At 56.9% G+C, this 18,508-nt stretch overlaps 1 protein-coding gene across 1 annotated transcript in view; it reads left to right on the top strand.

Annotated features, from left to right (window-relative positions):
- The first annotated feature begins 3,216 nt into the window (after window positions 1-3,216).
- FHOD1 (formin homology 2 domain containing 1) overlaps window positions 3,217-18,508 on the top strand; it is a 31,747-nt gene continuing 16,455 nt past the window's right edge. The window contains exons 1-3 of the mRNA XM_064519340.1: window positions 3,217-3,463; window positions 16,810-16,916; window positions 17,115-17,179. Of these exons, the coding sequence (XP_064375410.1) occupies window positions 3,293-3,463; window positions 16,810-16,916; window positions 17,115-17,179 (343 nt within the window). The 5' untranslated portion in view covers window positions 3,217-3,292. The remainder of the gene's footprint in view (window positions 3,464-16,809; window positions 16,917-17,114; window positions 17,180-18,508) is intronic.

The raw sequence follows: 18,508 nt of genomic DNA on the forward strand, positions 1-18,508 counted from the left end.
GGCCCACTGCCTTTGCCAGGCTGGCAGGATCCTCAGTGGCTCCCACCTCCTATGCTCCCCCGGCCAGATACAGACCCTAAGATGCTGACCAACATCCCTCTACATCTCTTGGTGGCTCCCAGACCCCAGACTTGGGACCCTGTGTCCCACACGGGCAGCGAGGAGTGCCCAGCAAGCCTGCAGACCATGCAAGTGGAGCTGGTGCCTGGTCTGGGACAGGAAGGGGCTCCAGCAGAGCGCTTTACAGAAAGGTAATGCTGAGCCACAGGCAGTATCCGTGTGTCCCCAGAGCTACAACGGAAGGACACCTTGGCTGGGCCAACCCATCTGGCCGGTGTTGTCTCTGGCATGGGCTCCTCTTGGATGAGAAGCCCTAGAGACACGTGGAGACCCCTGGCCAGGGTGGAATCAGCTCCAGGACTCCTCATCAGGCACCTTGGCTGTGTTGCCTGTTCCCTTCTCTCTGACCCAGCACAAATGTGCAGCAAACTGTTTTTCCAGCCAAAGGAACATGCTGCAGAGAACAGACTGCTGCTGCCACCCTCCTGCCACACTCTTTCCAGGAAAAAGAGCTTAGAAACAGCTGCTTGCTGCAGAGCTCTTTGTGGGTGGGGAGGCACAAGCACACTGGAAACTGCTGCTTCAGCCTGGGGCAGAGGAAGGATGGTGCAGCTGCAGGGCAGGGCCTCACAGCCTTGTCTCTGCAGGGCATGTGCAGAGCTGAAGTGTCACACAGGGTCAAGGCAAGGGTGTAGAGGGCACACGGAAGGCTCCCATCCAACCCTGGGCTCCGTGCAGGGCTGGTGGCAATTCTAGAGCAGGTGGCTCAGGCGTCCTCTGGCTGGGTTTGGAAAGTCTGAGGATGGAGACGCCACTGCCACCCCAGGGCCTGTTCGAGGGCGGTACCACGCTCACATGGCTGGGGAACAATTTTCTCTTTATGTCCAGTCAGAATTAACTGTGTTGCAACTTGTCCCAGCTTCCTCTTGTCCTTTCAAAGGATGCCTCTGAGAAGAGTTTGGCTCCAGCTTCTCCGTATCACCTTTTAGGTAGTGCAAGACAATTAAATTCCCTCTTTTGCTTTCTCTCCTCCAGGCTGATCACACCCTGCTCCCTCGCCTTCTTGCCATCCCCCCTGTGCTGCAGCCCTGGCCATCCCAGGGGCCTCTGCTGAACTTGCTCCAGTCTTTCTCATGGTGGGAGCCCAGGTTGGACCCAGCATCCAAAAGCGCTCTCACCAGTGTTGAACAGAAGGGAAACCTCCCTCCCTTCGCCCCACCGGCTGCGCTCTTGCCAACACAGTCTACTGTGCTTCTGACCATTGTCACTGCACGGACAGTCAAAAAAAATCATCTTTACAAAGCATTGTTCTGTTGAGTTGTCCTTTGTTAGGACATGAGATGTGTCCAACTGGCCAAGTCACTTTCTCTCCCTGTCATGGTATCCTCAGACTAGACCAAGGTGGCAGTGGCAGTGGGAGGCACCGGGCAGCCTTGGCACTGGGCACTGCCCCAGGAGCTTCCTCACCAGGATGCCCACACTGACTTGCCTTATGGTCCAGACTGAAGCTTTCTGGTGCAAAGAGCCTTGTCTGGAAAAGGAAGCATCACTGTTGACCACCTGCATCTTCTCACAGTTTAATCACATACTTGTGCCCAGGGGTGCTTTGCGTCAAGTATAAGAGTTATCAGACCTACCCTTATGGCTCTTACCCCTTCCTTTGTGTCAACACACTGCTAGGGCCAAGGCCTGGGGCAACGACGCTCTTTCAGGTGTTGCTTCTCCTGTTGCTGGTTCCTCCCAGGGGCGACAGGTCTGCCTGCTTGATGGCTTGGGCATCCGAGCTCCTCCAAGCAGCCGTTGCCTTTCCTAGATGTGTTTTTGACGTGCTCTGAAAAGGGGTGCAGGGGTCCTCAGCTCATGGAGCAGAGAGCACATGGCAACACTGTCATTCTCTCCCCTCACAGAGCCCTTTTGTGCAATTGCTGCGATATGAACCAGTTGGGGCCTGTTATCTTGACTTTTTTTTTTATTTAGCAACCCATGGCAGAACAGAGCAGCCATGTAATAAGGAACAACATGCTGAGAAAAGAACTCAAGAATGACTTCTTTAAAAGCACCTTTTAGACTTCATTTTCTTTGCTTTGCAGGCTCATTTCCAAGCCTCTCTGAACTGCAGCTAAGAACATGCTCATTGTGTTCACTGTGTACACTGGATTACTATGTAATCCATCTTGGATGCATAACTCCCTCATTAGCATTAACATCAGTCTTGGAAGTGCCAAATTATCACATTGCCATGGTTATATTACTATAACCTAGCTGGCTGTGGGTTGCCTGAGACAGAGCAGCTCTAGCAAGTCACTCATACGCTCTAATTTGATGGAATTGCCCATCATCTGGTTTTGTCTCTGACCAAGAACCAGGGAACAAGGAGTTTCTGCACAGATGCTCACCCACATTTCAATTAACCTGGGACATGCAAATTTCTCAAGCATCCTGACAGATGCCCAACCATCCCAGCAGATTAGGGGCATCCCTGAGGGCTCCAGGACATCCCTTCAGACCTGGAGCCTCCTGGCACATCTGGAGCATCTCAGCAGACCTGGAGCATCCTGGCAGGCTTCAGGAGCATCCTGGCAGGCCCTGGAGGTTCCTGGGAGACTTAGAGCATCCCAGGAGACCCAGAGCATCCTGGCAGACCTGGAGCATCCCAACAGGCCCTGGAGCATCCCAGCTAGCTCCGGAGCATCCTGGAGGGTCCCAGAACACCCCAACGGATTTAGGAGCACACCACCAGGTCCCAGAGCCTCCTGGCATGCTCAGGTCTATGAAGATAAGCCTGGAGCCTCCTGGCAGACCTGGAGTACCTGCACAGGCCCTAGAGCACTCCAGCACGCCTAGAGCATCCCGGGAGACTTGGAGCCTCCTGGCAGACCTGGAGCCTCCTGGCAGACCTGCAGCATCCCGGCAGGACCCAGAGCATCCTGCCACTCTTGGCAGCATCCCGGCAGACCCTGAGCACCCCCGCGGCTCCCGGAGCACCCAGCCCACGGCAGCTCGTGCTGCCTCCGCAGAAGCCGAGCGCCCCGGTGAGAGCCGCCCCCGTGCCGGAGGGGGGGCCTGGGCGGCCCTTGGTGCGGCCGCCGCGGTGCCCGTGGGAGGGCGCCCGCAGCACAGCGCCGCCGCCAGCCGCGCTGCCGCCCCGCCCCGCCCCGCCCCGCCCGCCACAGTGCTGCCGCGCGGGTCGGGGCGGGCGCGGGGCGGCGGCAGTGGCGGCGTCGCCATCGCCATGGCGGAGGCGGCGGTGCCGTGCCGCGTGCAGTACCTGGAGGACGCGGACCCCTTCGGCTGCGGCAGCTTCCCGGAGCCGCGCCGGGCGCCCGTCTACGCCGTGGCGGAGGCGCTGGCCCTGGGCGCGCAGCTGCCCGCGCTGCACCGCCTGCTCGGCGCGCCGCTGCCGGTGAGGGGGCACCGGGCACCGGGCACCGGGCGGGGGGGGACGGGGCGCCGGGAAAGGGGCACCGGGGCCGCAGGCGATGGGACGCTGCGCGGGGCGGGCGCCGGGGAGCCGTGGAGACGGGGGCGGTGCTCGGTGGCAGCGCCGGGCGCGGGGATGCCGGGGCGCCGCGGGGGACGGGGCAGCAGAAGGGACGAGCAGCGGGGGGTTGCTGGAGACGGGCGCCAGCGCACGGAGGGACCGCAGGGGACCGGCCCTGCGTCACCTCACCGTGAGGGTCTGGGACACCAGGACCGCGCAGAGGACAGAGCGCGATGGCACCGCAGGAGGTGGGCACCGGGGTGCCACCGTGCCAGGGCACCGGGTACTGCTTGACACTGCAGCACGGGAAGGCTGTACAGGTTTGGGGGCCTGGAGTGCCCTGTGGGGCTGGGGGCCTCTGCCCCCCAGCAGCTCTGGGGCGCGACATCCCGCGCGCACAGCCCGTGGCAGTGTGTGCTGGCCACGGCTGGCGTGGTGCTGGGAGCTGGGCGATGCGGCTGTGCAGGGACCTGGGGGCCTGCTGTATTCTGTGCTCTGCTGCACAGTTTCAGCTCCGTCACTCCCCTAAAATATAACCCTGGTGGTGGCCAGGTGAACCAGATTCAGGCCTTTCTGTCAGCGTGAACTGCTGTCGCCAAGTCGGTGGCACTGTTCTGCTGGAGCGTGCAGAGGGGACAGCTATGAACTGAATGAAAGTGCCCTCAGAGGAGAGGCTGGTCCTCACCTTTCCCAAAACATCTCTCATGCTCCTGTGCATGAGGCTGCCAGGAAAGTAGGTGCACGCACCTGCCTTGTTGCGGTGCTTCTTGCAACGGGTTATGTCTGCAGGGCTGTGGCTGGGCTGGGCTCCCTTGTGCGTCCTGGCAGGGACGCAGCAGCCTCGGTGCCCGAGTCACGTCAGGAACTTCTGCTTTACTGTTAAGGAACTAGCTCCTCTTGTGAGCACGTTTGGGGAGCAACTGAGGCCACCTCCTGCCCTGGCCCCGCTGCTCGAGGGCTCTGCGTTGCCTGGACACAGTGTGTGCCTTAGGCCAGATGCCCTGCTGAAGAGCAGCTTCCCAGGTGGCGTGGGGCAAAGGAAGCAAGGCGTTGAGTGGACAGTTAAAACTTGTGGGTTTTTGGCTGGGAATTAGCAGCAGAAAGCAGAGGGTGGGAGCCTGCAGCTGCAAGGGGAGCACAGCTGGCAAGGCCGAGCTCTTGCAAGGTGGGGTTTGGGAAGGGCTGGAGAAGCTGGGCTACGGTGTCTTTGGGAGGAAGCAGGCACAGGCAAAACTGTGACCCGTTCCCTGAAAGGAATGAGGAGTTGGTGAGTGCATCGGAAGGACAGGGCTTTCCACGTTCGTGCTGTGGCAGGACTCTGAGGATGGGGACTCGGCTGCTGTCCAGAGGGATGGCCGCGAATGTGGGCAGAGCCACAGTGAGTCCCGGCTGCTGGCAGGGGCCAAGTGGTGCCTGGGGACTTGCAGAAGTGATCGCTGCTGTTGTCATTGTGAGTCATGGAAGGGATTCGTGAGCCTCGAGGTGATGCCATTTCTTGTCTGGCCCGAATGAGTCGTCCTAGAGGAAGTGGATATGCTTGTTTAGACCAGTCCCTATTCAACAGGAGCTGTAACATAAAAGCATTAGTGTTCACGTGCTTCGGGAAGTAAGGACAATGGCTAGGCATGGCTTTGTCTCTGCGAACGAGCTGGGAAACACGGTGTTACGCCAGCTTCCCTTTCCACACTGGCCGTCAGGAGGATGACATAGCTGAGCCTCATCTTTAGCCTGTCTGGCATGGAGAGAGCAGCGGGCTTGGGGTCACCTGGGCATTTCTTAGCTCTGTGCAGCCACTAGGTCAGAGAGAAATCCAGCAGTGATGGCTTCCTGAGGAAGGCGAAGGAGCTGATGTCTCCATTGTACTCGAGTATCCACCCTGGAGGGGTCAGGGATGACGGAGATGCATGCTGGCTGCAGCGGCCTCTCTGATACTCCAGACCTGAACCCAGCTTGCCTCCCAGCTTGTCAGCAGCAGGTAGGGCCTGAAAAGGTGATACGGGAGAACGGGGCCGCATGGAGAGCTGGAAGGCCACCAGCCCCTTATCCCACAAAAGGACTGGTTTCCTTTGGCAGTGGAGGTGAGTTGGGTGCTTGAGAGCCACACAGAAAGTAATGCACATAGTAAAATGTGCTGAGCAATTTCCTTTCGCTTGGTGTGGTGAGCAGAGGGCCTGTGCTCCATGTGCACCCGCTTTCTCTGACACAGGAAAGAGCAGCTGTGGGGAAGGGAGGAGGCTGAAGTGAGGCACTGGTGCCCTGCTGGGTATCTCGCGTTTGTGTCTGAACCTGGGCTGGCACCATGCCCTCAGCTTGGGGGAGAGGGAAGGAGGGACCTGAAGCCCCCTTCTCCCAGGGCATGGCGAGCAGAGGAGATGGGGGTCTCTGCCTCCCTCTTCTGCAGGGGTTTTGGAGTCTCTTCCATATGCGTGACGTTTTCAGACCATCCTTCATGGCCGCTCCTGCTGTGAACTGAGGTGGGGACAGGCTTGTTTTCCTTCTTACGAACATGTGTGTGGGGCACAGGACCTGGCAGCATGCCTTCCCCACTTTGGCAATGGCCAAATATCTCTGCTTTGCAGCTCGCAGGGCCATACGAGTGAAGGCAGGGATGCCCGGCCAGGCGGAGGAGGAGCGTTCCCTGCCTGGAGCCGTGGCTGTGAGGTGGGAGAGCTGGGGGCAGCAGGAGAGGGAAATCGGCTCAGTATGCTTGACTCCCACACGAGTGCAGCTTTTTGGTCTGCTAGGAGAAAGGGACTTGTTGTGAGACCTTTGCCTGCACCAAACAAGCTCCCTTTTATCCAGATTTTCATTTTTCTTGCAGCAAAGCAGCAACGTCTCATGTTGTCGCAGTCATGGGATTTTTAGTCAGTGACTAAATGGAGTTTGTTTGGGAACAAACACCCTGAGACATGACGAATGGAGTGAACTCAAATTTCAGGCGTGTGTTCTCCCTGGGCAGGAGCTGTCTGTAACAGGATCGCCATCCTGGAGTGCCGCAGCGGTGCATCGCGGGGGGTGCGGGAGGCTGGAGGGTGAACGGGGAGGTTCCCGAGGGCAGGGGAGCTGTGTGTCCTGTGCTGACGACCTCTGTCCAGCAGAGATGTATTGGAAGTGGCGCAAAAGATCTCCTTTGCCACACGGGGTTAGGCTTTGCTCCCTGCATAAGGCAAATGCCAGGTGCTGCTTCTGTAGTTTTCCGTGAAGCACCCTGTGGTCCTTGGCAAAATCATGGAAGGGCTACTAGGACCCTGCTCTGGGCTTACAAACAAGTTCTTATCCCACGCTGCCTTCATTTCATGGAGACTTCTTGAGCCAGCAAGGGCTCTGTGGTGTGTGACAGCTGTGGTGTATCCTGATGTGACAACAAACAAACTGGGACACTTGCTAGGGCCTGTGTGAGCTGATGTCCCTGTGATGAGCCTCTCACCATGGGCATCAGGATCTGCGTCCCATGGAGCAAGGCTACCTGAGCCGTCTGTTCTGGTCCAAATTAGGAGCTGGCCCTCTGGAGACTGCGCAGGCATCGTTACCCTGGCACAACCTCCAGAACGATTTATTCCTCTGGACATGCCCTTTGTGCCAGGTAATGCTTGGAGCTCAATTACTTGCTGCGCTAAAATTAGCAAATGAACAGCGAGATTTTCCTTTCCTTTTTAGAACTTGTTCTAAAAATTCAGGTGGCAGTGCCCAAGGCTAGACCTGTCCTGATGTGGTGTGCGCTGGGCAGTGTGCCTAAGGGTGCTGTGGAGATCCACCACCGGGCTGCCTGGCAGAATATGCTCCACAGGGGCTTTCAGGGGGATTGGTGACGATGGGCAGGAAAAGGCCAGAAGGGAGGAAGGCATCCCTGGCCAGCCTGCCTGGAGGAGAACTGAAATGCAGGCACTCGGGGGATAACCGACCGTCGGGGGAAGCCTGAGGCCCAGCAGAGGAGTTACATGCCCTAGGAACAGTGAAGATGCTCGCTGAAGGAGCGAGGCCTGGGGAAAGCTGGCACGTGCCGCAGGGCAGAGACGTGCCGCCGCAAACAGCTTCGTGCGCTGACATCCCTGTGCGCCCTTGTGCCTGGGCCTGCTGCCTGCGGCGGGCAAACAGCCTCTGCTGCTCCTGCTCAGTGACACTCTGAGTGCTTCCTCTTCCTAAACGGGACCCACAGCTGATGACTTTTTCAGGCTTTCCGGAAAGTGTGTTTGTGCCTGAAATATCTTCCCATTTTATTTTCTATGGTGGCCGGCCGTATTGTTCTGATTCAGGCTGATAATATCTTTTTTTAGTTTCCAGCATTTTTGTAGCGTATTTGGGTGGCATTCACTCGATTTGATACCGGTGTTTTCAAACCCAGCAGGTCTATGTAAGTGGTTTTCTACAAACATGTAAAAACTGCTTGTATGTGACCAACATCCCATTGCAAACTAACCTGCTGAGTCACGGGCTGTCGCTGCACCGGCCTTTTGCGACTGCAAACCAGATTGCAAGGGCTAACAGAGAGGCTGTCTGCAACCAGTTTGTTTTCCTCTGCAGGCTGATTTTGGCAGGGCCGAGGTGCTGCAGCTTTGGTGCCAGCAGCGAGCTGTCTCTGACTACCTGCCCTAGCGAGATTTCCCACGAGCAGCCCTGTTTTGCTTGTCCCCTTGTTCTCCAAAGGCCATTGTGCGCCTGTGACCCCTGCGCTGCACCAGGGACACGGCAGTGCTATCTCAGCTCTGAATCTAGGGATTTTCCAAACAATCGCAATACCGAGCAGCCTGGAGCCTTCCTTCCCCTCCTCCCCCGGAAGCCTGGGGAAGAGCACACGGCTTGCCTGCTTTGGTGCGAGAGGTCGTGCTTCCACTCGCGGAAAGCGCTCCGTCCTGGCACAAAGGAGGGAAGTTACTGGAGAGGGGGAGCGCTCCGTGTGTGCCCGTGGCATGCATACAGTGTGTGCCCGTGGCATGCATACAGCATGCAAGCTCCATCCCGCCAGCAGCACCGGGGTTAGTTGTTCTCTGTTTCCTAATCCGCCAAAGGGAGGCTGTGAAGAGCAGCTCCTAAACAAGAAAGGAGCTTTTCTGAGGGTTTTTGCCCCATTTAACTGAGCTCCCAAAGACCTCAGGTATAAGACAGCTTAGAGAGCTACTTGCAGTGGTGGCACGGGGCTGTTTTAGGCGAATGATTTGTGAACAGAGAAATCTGACCGAAAAGCGAGTGGGAGCTTGGCTGGGACTGCTTGGAGAGGGCAGAGGGAAGGCAAGTCATGGAGGGCTTGGAGCCATCGTGCTTTGTTATGGGTTTGTTTGGAGGGCTGCAGCTTGATATGCTCACCTGGAGCAACCGGCAGGGGAGGAAGAGGCCGAAGTGCCTGCGTGAGCATCGGGGAAGAGCAGCGATGAGCAGGATGGGTCAGAAGCGGCAACATCAATGCATAAAAATAGCAGTGAAGAACAGGCAGGTTACGGCCCTCTCGGAAAGTCCGTATTCAGAGCAGCCGGCAGGATGATGTTTGTCCTGTTGGACGTCTGGGGAATTATCAAGTCGGCTCTGTGCTTTTGGTAGCTTTTCTGTACTGTGAAAGCAGCGGAGACTGGGAATTATTAGCAGCATTGCCTCCCCACTAATTTAACTACTTTGAAACAATCCTGTCTGCATCTTGCTAAATATTTAGACCAAAATCCTACTGCATAGCAATTTTTGGTACTCCCTGGTTCCTGGCACGGTCCTCATCGTTTCCATGGGTCCCAGCGCAGGAGCTCTACCTGGGTGTTCGTGTCAACCATCGCAGCAGAGCGCTGGCGGCCTGGTCTCGCTGGGGTGGCTGCTGGGTACCAGCCACTCGCCACAGCTACAGCTCCCCTCCATCGCCGCTTCTGTGCTGTGGAGCGGTGCTCCTCGGAAGAGGGGTTGAACACGTGTGCCGCAGCATGGCAGGCAAAACGGGATGAGAGCTGTTGATGAGAAATGAGTCTATCCTGGGCCCTAGATGGAGGAGCTGTGCCCCAAGAGGGAAGTTCCTGGGCCTGCTTTGGGTGGGAGGCTGGGCGAGGTGACCTCCAGAGATCCCTTCTAGCCTGCTTTTTTCTGCAATAAGAGACTGGGCAATACCAGCACTTGCTCCCATCTGTCACGCAGAAAAGGGTAGGAGGCAGTAACTGAGCAGCCCGGTAATAAACACCCTCGTGGCACTCCAAGGAGGCATAACCCTGCCCGCTCGCGCTGCTTCCAGCTTTTGCTAAAAAAGTAAAAGCTGCTCCTCCAGCTTGGCTGAGAAAGGGTGTGGGTATAAACCCGTGACCCTAATCTGTGATCCTGTGAGGGACTGGGCCACTAAAACCACCTTATTAGCCCCAGAAGCGAATCACAGCAGTTGAAATGTGAATATTCTTGCCTGCCAGGTGGGGTTGCTCCCGCAAGGGCTTCTCTTATGCCTGGTGACCATGGTGCCGGATCCAGGCTGCTGCTGATCACAGGCTCTCTTTCATTTATCTGTGTGTCGCCTCTGGAGGCGAGGAGAAGAGAGAAGATACAGCGGGACCACGTCAGCTGCCTCTGCGGGGTGGCTGCAGTGCTGAGTCCAGGTGCTGCTGTATCTGTTTTAGAGCTTTTTCGGACATTATACCATGGGACACGTGTCTGAGAGTGAACAGTACTGCATCAGCAAGGGCGCAGGAGATTTTTGCTTGTATATAAAGTGGGTAGAGGTGAATGCCCTAAACACGTGGGGAACAGTGCTATGAGTTATGGGTGCTACAAATATTCCTGTAGTGCTCTCAGCTCTGGCATGTGGCCGTACTTTAGATCATATCAAATTCATCCTGAACAGGCTTCATTGCCATATGAACTATGAATCCAACCGTGTTTCGGAAGGAGGAGCAGAGGTTTGTAATGCTGGGTGTTTCTGACTTTCTGGTGCCTTGTGCTTAGCAGTGCCCTCCTGTCTCAAGCTTGAGTTCTGCTTCAGCTGGAATAAGTAATAAATATTTCAGTAAACTCTCCAGATCCTTCCTAGAATAGCTGTGTGGTGTATTTCCAAGGGCTCGGAGTTCCAGGCCTGACTCACCCCCATCCTGGCTGGCCCTGCTCTCACGTGGCACATTTTGTGTCTTTGTTTTGCAGTCTTGGCATTGCTCTAGCTCTGCTCTGCCCCAAGCCCTGGTGTCGGCACACCAGCTTCTGGCAGTGTGTTTGAAGCACCTTTGGCCCTATGGGTTTCTTCTTAACCAGCTGGAGCTGATTTGGTTTGGAAACCCATCTGGATGCTTCTTGCCTCCATCCTGAGGGCATCCAGCTACATCAGGCCTGGCTGAGTGGCAGCATGAGAAGGCAAACAGTGTCTCTGCATCAAGTGTTGTCACCAGAGTTTCTTTAAATGTGCTTCAAGGGTCAAGAGAGCCAGAGAGCTGTCCAGATCGTTAAATAGCTCAGTAACGCTGGGAAATTGTGGTTACAGAAAAAATAAAGTGTTAGAAAGAGGGAGAAGAGTTTCCTTTACCATCAAATAGAAAAGGATATTCACTGATGTCCTTGGCGTGTCCTCTCACACTGGTAGACACCATGCCTTGCTGTGATAGACGCTTAGCAGGAAGAGTATGAAGCTGTTGTGGGCAGTGTGAATATAGACATGGCTTGTCCCTTTCCTGCCTTGCCCGTGAGCCTTCTCTGCTATCGGGATAGTGCTGGGGCCAGCTGTAGCTCCCAGGAAACAGTGGGGAGCCAGAAAGTGCAGAGCATGGCAGCGTTCAGGGACAGGCTGTAGGAAGTGAGGGTGGAACAAGGAGCTGGGGTGATGCTGGCTTGGGGATGGCTTATTTGTGAGGCAGTGGCTGATGCTGGTGTTTGGAGGTGAGTGATCTGGGAGGCAAGAGCCTGCCAGGATTTCTGCAGAAGAGTCACATCCTTGAAACAGGATGGCTCTGAAGCAGCCCGTCTCCACGGCACTGCCAGTGCTGATGTTCATGAGAAGAACTGGCTCCTTCCAGGTGTGCTTCTTACTCTCCTGGGGAAAGGAGCCCTAAAATGCATGTCCCACTGCGAGACGGCAATGAACGAAATGCAAGTTCATTGCCCTGGAGGCAGGGGGGAAACAAGTCCTGGCAAGTTCTCTGTCCCTGAACCTCCAGCTCACTGCCCTGCCATCTCCCCAGGGCCCAGGACAACATGACACAGCTTCCTCTTCTGCTTGGGGCCTTCTCTGTTCCAGAGAGCTGCACCAGTTTAACTGAGCCCCAGGGCCCTTAAATTAACATGCTAGTTGCTAAGCACCTTTATGGGCACTCTTGTTTCAGCTTAAAATGTCTGCTCTCAAGCAATGCCTCTGCAGGGGGTAAGTTGTGGCCAGTGCTGCAAGCTTGAGCTGCTTCAGAGGCACTGGAGAAGATGTGAACAAGTCTGACTTAGCAGCCTGGCAGCAGGACTCGCTTACTCAAAACCCTGACTTTTGCAAGGAAATGCATCACCATTTCTGGTGAGCAGAAACAAACCCCGATGCTGTGTAGCCATAGGCAATCTGGGACGTGTAACAAATTACAGTTTGACTCATAGACCCAAAAGGGGGTTGGAAAGCACTGAGGTTTGGAGCGTCCCTGCTTACAGGGTATAAGAAACCAGGACAGGTTACGTCTCCAAGCAGCACAAGACTACTGCATCCAGAAGGTTTTCTCTTGATCCCAGCCCAGAAGGGTTTTTCCCCATCAGCTGCACCAAACTCAGGGTCAACTTATGAGCAGCCCAAAGCTGGTTTTGAAATGCACCCCTGCGATATATGGCTGGTGCGTATAGAAACCAGCATTACGCAGGAAGCATTATCTCTGTAGAACAACTTTGTTTCAGTCTCCAAAAAGAGCCAAGTGGAGCCGTGTTGCTCCCTTGTGTGGTCTCATTTCTTGCTCTGGGGCAGAGTTGAAGTGTGAGTGCCTCAACGGCCTGGCTGGACTGCGGGTGCTCTGCATAACCTCCCGGCTTTTGCCCAGGATCAGCGTTTCTGCTGGTTTCCACGAAGGCAGATGGTACCAGCACCCGTTGGTGTGAGCAGGTCAGGGCCAGGAAGGCAGCTGGCTGCAGGGTTGCCCTGGCGTTGAGAATGGAGACTTGGGCTCACTGTAACCTTGCGTCCGCACTGGCACAGCACCAACTTCACCCCTAGGACAGGACTCAGGCCAGAGTGCCAGCTAATTAAAATGCCTCCTGGCATCTGGGAAGATTCCCTGTTTATTCATACAAGGCTCTGCTGAGACAGTTCAAGGCAGTTCAAGGAAATGGCTGGTCTAGCTGGATGGCCCATGGATTTGTGGGCCTCTCATTTGGGATCTGTGGTGCTTCTCCAGCACGTGGCTTAGCAGCTCAGTATCACACTCTCCGGGAGGTGGTGGTGATGCTGCTTTCTGAGCACTGCAGCCCTTGACATTGGCAGCTCATCCTGGGGAGATGGGAGCAGCTGCATTTGGGAGAGGATGTGGCTCCCTCCCACTGCAGAGGGCCCTGTTTGAGCGAGTCGTTCAGATGCTGCTCAGCAGAGAAAAAATCAACTCATCCTAACAAAGGCTTGTGAAGCAAGACTGGTCCAGTTAATTTTAGATGTGTCTGTCTGCCTTGGCTATAGAGGCCTCTAGACGTGCTTGGGTGGAGACGTCTCCATTGCGTGCCCCCACAGTTTGTGGGGGACAGTACTGCTCCAGGGGAAGCAAGCTTTTCCTGAGAAATCACTTGCCAGTTATACGTGTCTTCTCTGAGCTTCATGGTGGCTTCAGCTGCTTGGCTTTGCATGTGCCGGTATGATTAGGGAGACCTGTGTGTTTCCACCTTTCCCGTGCTTCAGGTTTGAGCCGTCAGAGTGGAGAGCTGGGTTTTAACACACAGGAAAACCCTCTGCAGGCCTTTGGGAGCCTGGCTCCTGCACAGGGTCCTGGCACCCGTCCAGTAATGGCACCAGCCCAGTTGTCTTGGTCTGAGCAAGTCCCGTAAACTGCCCTGTGCTGTGGATGGGGGGTGTCTGCGCCGCTGTGGGGCTAGCTAAGGGTGCCAGGAGCCGCATGCCGTGGGTCTGAGCATGGGATGCTCTCCCGCTTCCCCCAGCTCTGGTTTGTCTGCGAATGCACTGTAACTCACAAAGCCCAGGTTAAAGCACAGACCATTTTAAAAGTGTTTTACACTCCTGACACAGATGGATCAAAGCTGCCTTCTGGGGCAGGGGCTTCGGAGCAGAGAGGCAGCTCTGCGCTGGGAGCTATCGGTACCCTGTGGCCCAAGCATGCTGTCCCCAGCAGTGTGACCACGAGGCCCGGTCTTGCATGTCTGTGGCGTAGGCCCGTGACACGCCTTAAAACCTTGTCCAAGGGCCCGGGAATAACCCCATTCCAGGCTCCTGGGGCAGGCAGTGCTCTCCAGCGCAGGAAGTGCTGCCCCGGGAGGGCTCTTAGGACAGTCCAAGCCTGGAACAGCTTGTCTCCATCCCCGGGGGGCTGGTGCTTGCAGACGCTGTCAGCCCGGGGGTTAGCATCCAAACCCAGGGCTCTGCCTTTGGATCATCCCTTGTGGGGAGCTCTGCTGCTGCCAAGCTCACATGGGAAACTCACAGCTGCATTCCAGGGGCTTGGCCTCCACAGCCAGCTGGGACGTGTAACTGGGCCCCAGTAGGAGTCATGAATGTTAACCTTGGCTTGCCTGGGATTTGGCAGCCCAGCAGAGCTGACGTTTTTGTATCGGAGCTGTGTGGGAGTTGCTACGCACTGTGTTTGATTGGAGCTAGCTGCTGGTGCAGGCGGCAGCACCCGTGTGCTCCCTGACCTGCGTAAGGTGCAGAAAGATCCCCCAGCAGAGCACAGCCCTTGGGCAGGACCTTAAGCTTTTTCCAGCAAGCGAACTCTACCTGGGGTCATCATCAGGAATACCCCATTTCAGAGCCAGAGAGCTCACGTCCAGGAGCTCCTGCAAACTGGTGCAGGAAGCACTGCTTTGGTCTCCGACGTGCTGCTGGGCAGCAGGGTCTGCAGGCTCCCAAGGCTGTGTCAGTGTGCCAGCTGGCCAGAGCCTTGGTGCAGTGCTGCCATGGGCGTCTGATGGAGCCAGCGCTGTGGTGACTTGTTGCATGTGCTCGACGCAGCCAAGCATCCCAGGAGGCAGCGTGGAATGCTAACAGTATCGCAGTTGTGTTTGAACCAACGGCAGTGCCCTGACAAATTACCAGTTATCTCGAGCCTTAGTCAGGCATCGGTTTGTTAATTATCTTAATGCACTTGGAGCTTTCTCTTTTCCCCCTGGTTTTGAAGTTGTGCTCGTGCTGGTCATATGCACAAAGTCTTGTGCAATCTTGTGACTCAAGAAACCAGGGTTTTAGTGGAAAACAAACACAGTGAGATGCAGGAGCTGTATTCAGAGTTGGTCAGCACTGGTCTTTGCTAAGGGGATCCTCAGCTTTCCCTTACCCCACGGAGTAGGGGGGACAGCTGTTGATGATAAAGCCAGAGGAGCTGTGGTCATCTGCATCTGTGTACCTCAGTCGCAGAGGTGCACCCAGAGGTTTCTGTAATTTGGGTCTGAGAAGGGATGTATTTTTAGAGGGCTGACCAGTCCCACTTCTCTTCCTTGCGTGCAGCGTGTGCTGTTTGCTCTTTTTGTAGCATTAGCTTTATTAATAATAGGGTTTTATTCCTTTATTCTGAGCCTGGTCCTTGGCTTTCCACGTAGTTAAATAGCACTTCTGTGCAGCATTGCTGTTCTGGCTGCTTCCTGCAGCAGTAAGAGCTTAGGAAAAGCTCACAGGTTACTCCGAGGTGCAAGAGAGGTGCTGCAAACATTTTAGGAACAGGACCAGATGCACTGCAGCAGCAGGGATGCTGGCAAAGTCAGGCAGATACTGCTGTCCCTCTGGTTGCGATCAGGCCTGTAGGGCAAACTGCTCTGTCGCACTTTCTGGTGTGCCAGGAGGTTGTGGGAGATGCAAGCTTGTGAGCATCATGAAGCCAGATCTCTTCTGCAGGGCTGCTGGTGGCGAGAGCTTGCTCGGGAGCCCTGCCAGCTCTCTTGGGGAACCCGGAGGGGTGATGGATCCATGTTAATGGGAGGGTCCAGGGGGAAGACTGGAGGGAGAGGCAATGTGTGGGGCAACAGGGTCTCTTCCAGGCAGGCACTGTGGGTCTTGTGTTGTGACAGCTTGAGTGTCTGGTGGTTCGGGCACTTTGTGGGTGCTGTGCATGGTGGCTTGGGTGCCTGGTGGCTCACATGCTGTGGGTGTTGTGTGCGGTGGCCCAGGTGCACGATGGATGCTGTGCACAGTGGCCAGGGCACCTGTTAATGCTGTGCCTGGTGGCTAGGGCTCTAGCAGGTGCTGTGCATAGGCTGTCGGGGAAGATGCCCTTGCCTTACCTGCCCTCAGACTGTGCTTTTCCCTGTCTCCCTGGAAGGTGCTGCATAGCAGCCTGATGAGCTGGAGGCTGAGTCAGGCCTTGTGAGTCACCCGCTCTCCCTCCTGCGCCAGGCCCGACATGCGCTGTCCCGCAGCTGGCCAGCCAGCGTGGGCCTCTCTGAGGTCAGCAGAGCTCCCAGCGTGGGGACACCCATGCGGGATTTGCTATGGTGTGGGGTCTCTGCGTGAGCCAGTGGCCTGGGCGCCTTGACAGTCACCGGAGACCGTCTGTACAGTCAGAGGCAATTCATCTGCCCCGCGAAGTGATCACCCCTGGGAGGAGAAAAACTGGACCTTGGCTGTGCCTCTGCTGACTAAGGGGAGCCTGAGGGAGGGGATCAGCTGTGTCAGCTTCCAGCATCGGCTCCTGGGCTGGATCAGCTGTGTCCTGCCCAAGCAGGAGGTACGCGAGCAGCAAGCCCGTTGGCACCATGGCCAGTGTCCGTGCTGGGCTCGCTTTACATTTTTCCTGGCCTGATGCTCTGCATTGCTTTCCCAACCTGGCACCAGCACCTTGGGCTTCCCCACTAGTGTCCTGGAGCCAAGGGCACCAGGGCATTTCCCAGCAGGAGACGAAGCCTGAGTGCTGGTAATGTCAAAGGGAACCAGTTAGGGACCCATGACCATGAGTCACTTGAACACTGACACTCATGGCCGAGCAGGGCAGGGAGAAAGCCTCAAGCGGGTCCAGCACTGAGCCCAAGGGCCCTTGGAAGTGCTGGGGCAGCAAAGGTGCAGGCAGGAGGTTTGATAGAGGGAGCTCGCTTCCTCCAGGAGCTGGAGCTGGGCTGCTGGGAGGGATGTGTCTGTAGCCATCCGTGCTGGAGGAACGTGGTGGGTGCTGGGCACACAGGCACGAGGGCTTGCTGCTCACATGGGCCTTCTGCTCCTCCAGCTGGAAGACTGCGCCCTGCAGGTTTCACCATCCGGACACTACCTGGACCTTGACCTGTCCCTGCTGGAGCAGAAGGATGATCTGGAGGGTTTCTATGAGGAGGTCAGGTGAGCAGTGTGGGGCAACTGGGCCCTCGGGCCCTCCGACGATGGCTGAGGGTGGACCCGGAGACCCTGGGTGTTCCTGGCACAGCGTGCGTGCACTTGGCACTGGGTGCCAAGAGAGAGGAGCTCGGGGGGGCCGCGGTAGGGGGATGGGGGCTCTCGGTGATGTGGGTGTTCACACCGCATTTCCTCTCGTCCTAGAAAGGGAAGACGGCCGACTCTGATCCTGCGCACACAGCTCTCCGTCCGAGTCCATGCCATCATTGGTGAGTCAGGGGATGCCCCACGAACCCTGCTGCGTGACCACCCAACTGAGCTGCTCGAGATGCGGCTGCTTGGGCCCAGCGAGCCCCCGCGTTGTTCCTGAGGGCCAGCATGAGTCCAGATGAGCTCCAGCTGCTCCGTGCAGCTCTCCAGCCCTTCCCTGTGAGAGCGCAGGAGAGGCCTGTGAGCAGGGGCTGCCCCAGCGAGTGTGGCCTGGGTGCCCCGAGTACGTGACGTGGAGCCGTTGCTTGGGTATGACGCTGGAGATGCCTGCTGAGGGATATTCTACTCAGCTGTAAGCAGGAATCGAGTCCTAGGAAGGGCAGGCAAACTCTGCAGCTATGTTCCCTCACTCTGATGGCAGAAGTCAGCGTGTAGGAGCCAGTGGCATCAGAGAGGGTTTGACCTGAGTTTCGACCAGGCTTTTTGTTGGGAAAATAACAAGCGCTGCAGCTGGGGCTGCTCCCATGCAGGATCTGTCTCCTTGCGCAGAGCCTGTCTGCCCTGGTTGAACTCCAGGGGCAGCAGAGCTGAGCTGGGACAGGTCCATGGGTCTGAAGGCTGGGACACATCCAGAGAGATGAGGGTGCAAAGGCAAGAACTGGAGTGCTGCTGCATCTGATGCTGGATCTTTCCAAGGCCCTGATGCTTCACTGTGACACAAAAGGCTCACGAGAGCAGGGGGCCGGGTCAGCCACCCAAAGGCAATGGCAGCTGTGGAAGAGGCTCCTGGGGCCTGTTTTGCACATCTTCCGGCAGCTCCTCGCCTGCCTCATGGTGGTGGCTGTCTCCGCTGGCTGGTGGGAGGCAGAACAGGGCCTGGCATTCCCCATGCCCCGGGGCTGTAGGTCCGGCAGTGCCGAGTGAAAGCTGCCTGCTCAGTCCGGCACCCCTGCAGCACGGGCCACGAAGGTGCCTGATACGAGCTGGGGGTGGCGGTGCCATGAGCACCCGGTGCTGTGTCCTGGGGGTGGCCAGACTGCTCGCCAGGGAATTTCCAGTGTCAGCCTGGGCTGGGCATGCTGGGGATGGGGGGCCCACACGATGCAGTGGGTCCCCTGCTTGGGAACTAGAGGGGCAAAGTACAGGCTGGGCGTGCTCAGCCTGGTGGCTTCTGCCAGGACAGAGGGGCCTGTGGCAGTGAAACATGTGTTTTGGCAGGAGCAGGGGCTTCCCAGCCCTGGCAGCAGCTGTCTCCTGCCTCCAAGCAGTGGTGTGAACCCTGCTAAGGGTGTGTGAACTGGAGATGGGAGGCTGCCTGGGGCTGATGCTGCAGGATAAACTCAGGTGACATGGAGAAAAGCAGCGGGGAGGACAGGACCATCCTGGGA

This window comes from Dromaius novaehollandiae, chromosome 13 (genome assembly GCF_036370855.1).
Source record: "Dromaius novaehollandiae isolate bDroNov1 chromosome 13, bDroNov1.hap1, whole genome shotgun sequence".
In the NCBI taxonomy this organism is placed as follows: domain Eukaryota; kingdom Metazoa; phylum Chordata; class Aves; order Casuariiformes; family Dromaiidae; genus Dromaius; species Dromaius novaehollandiae.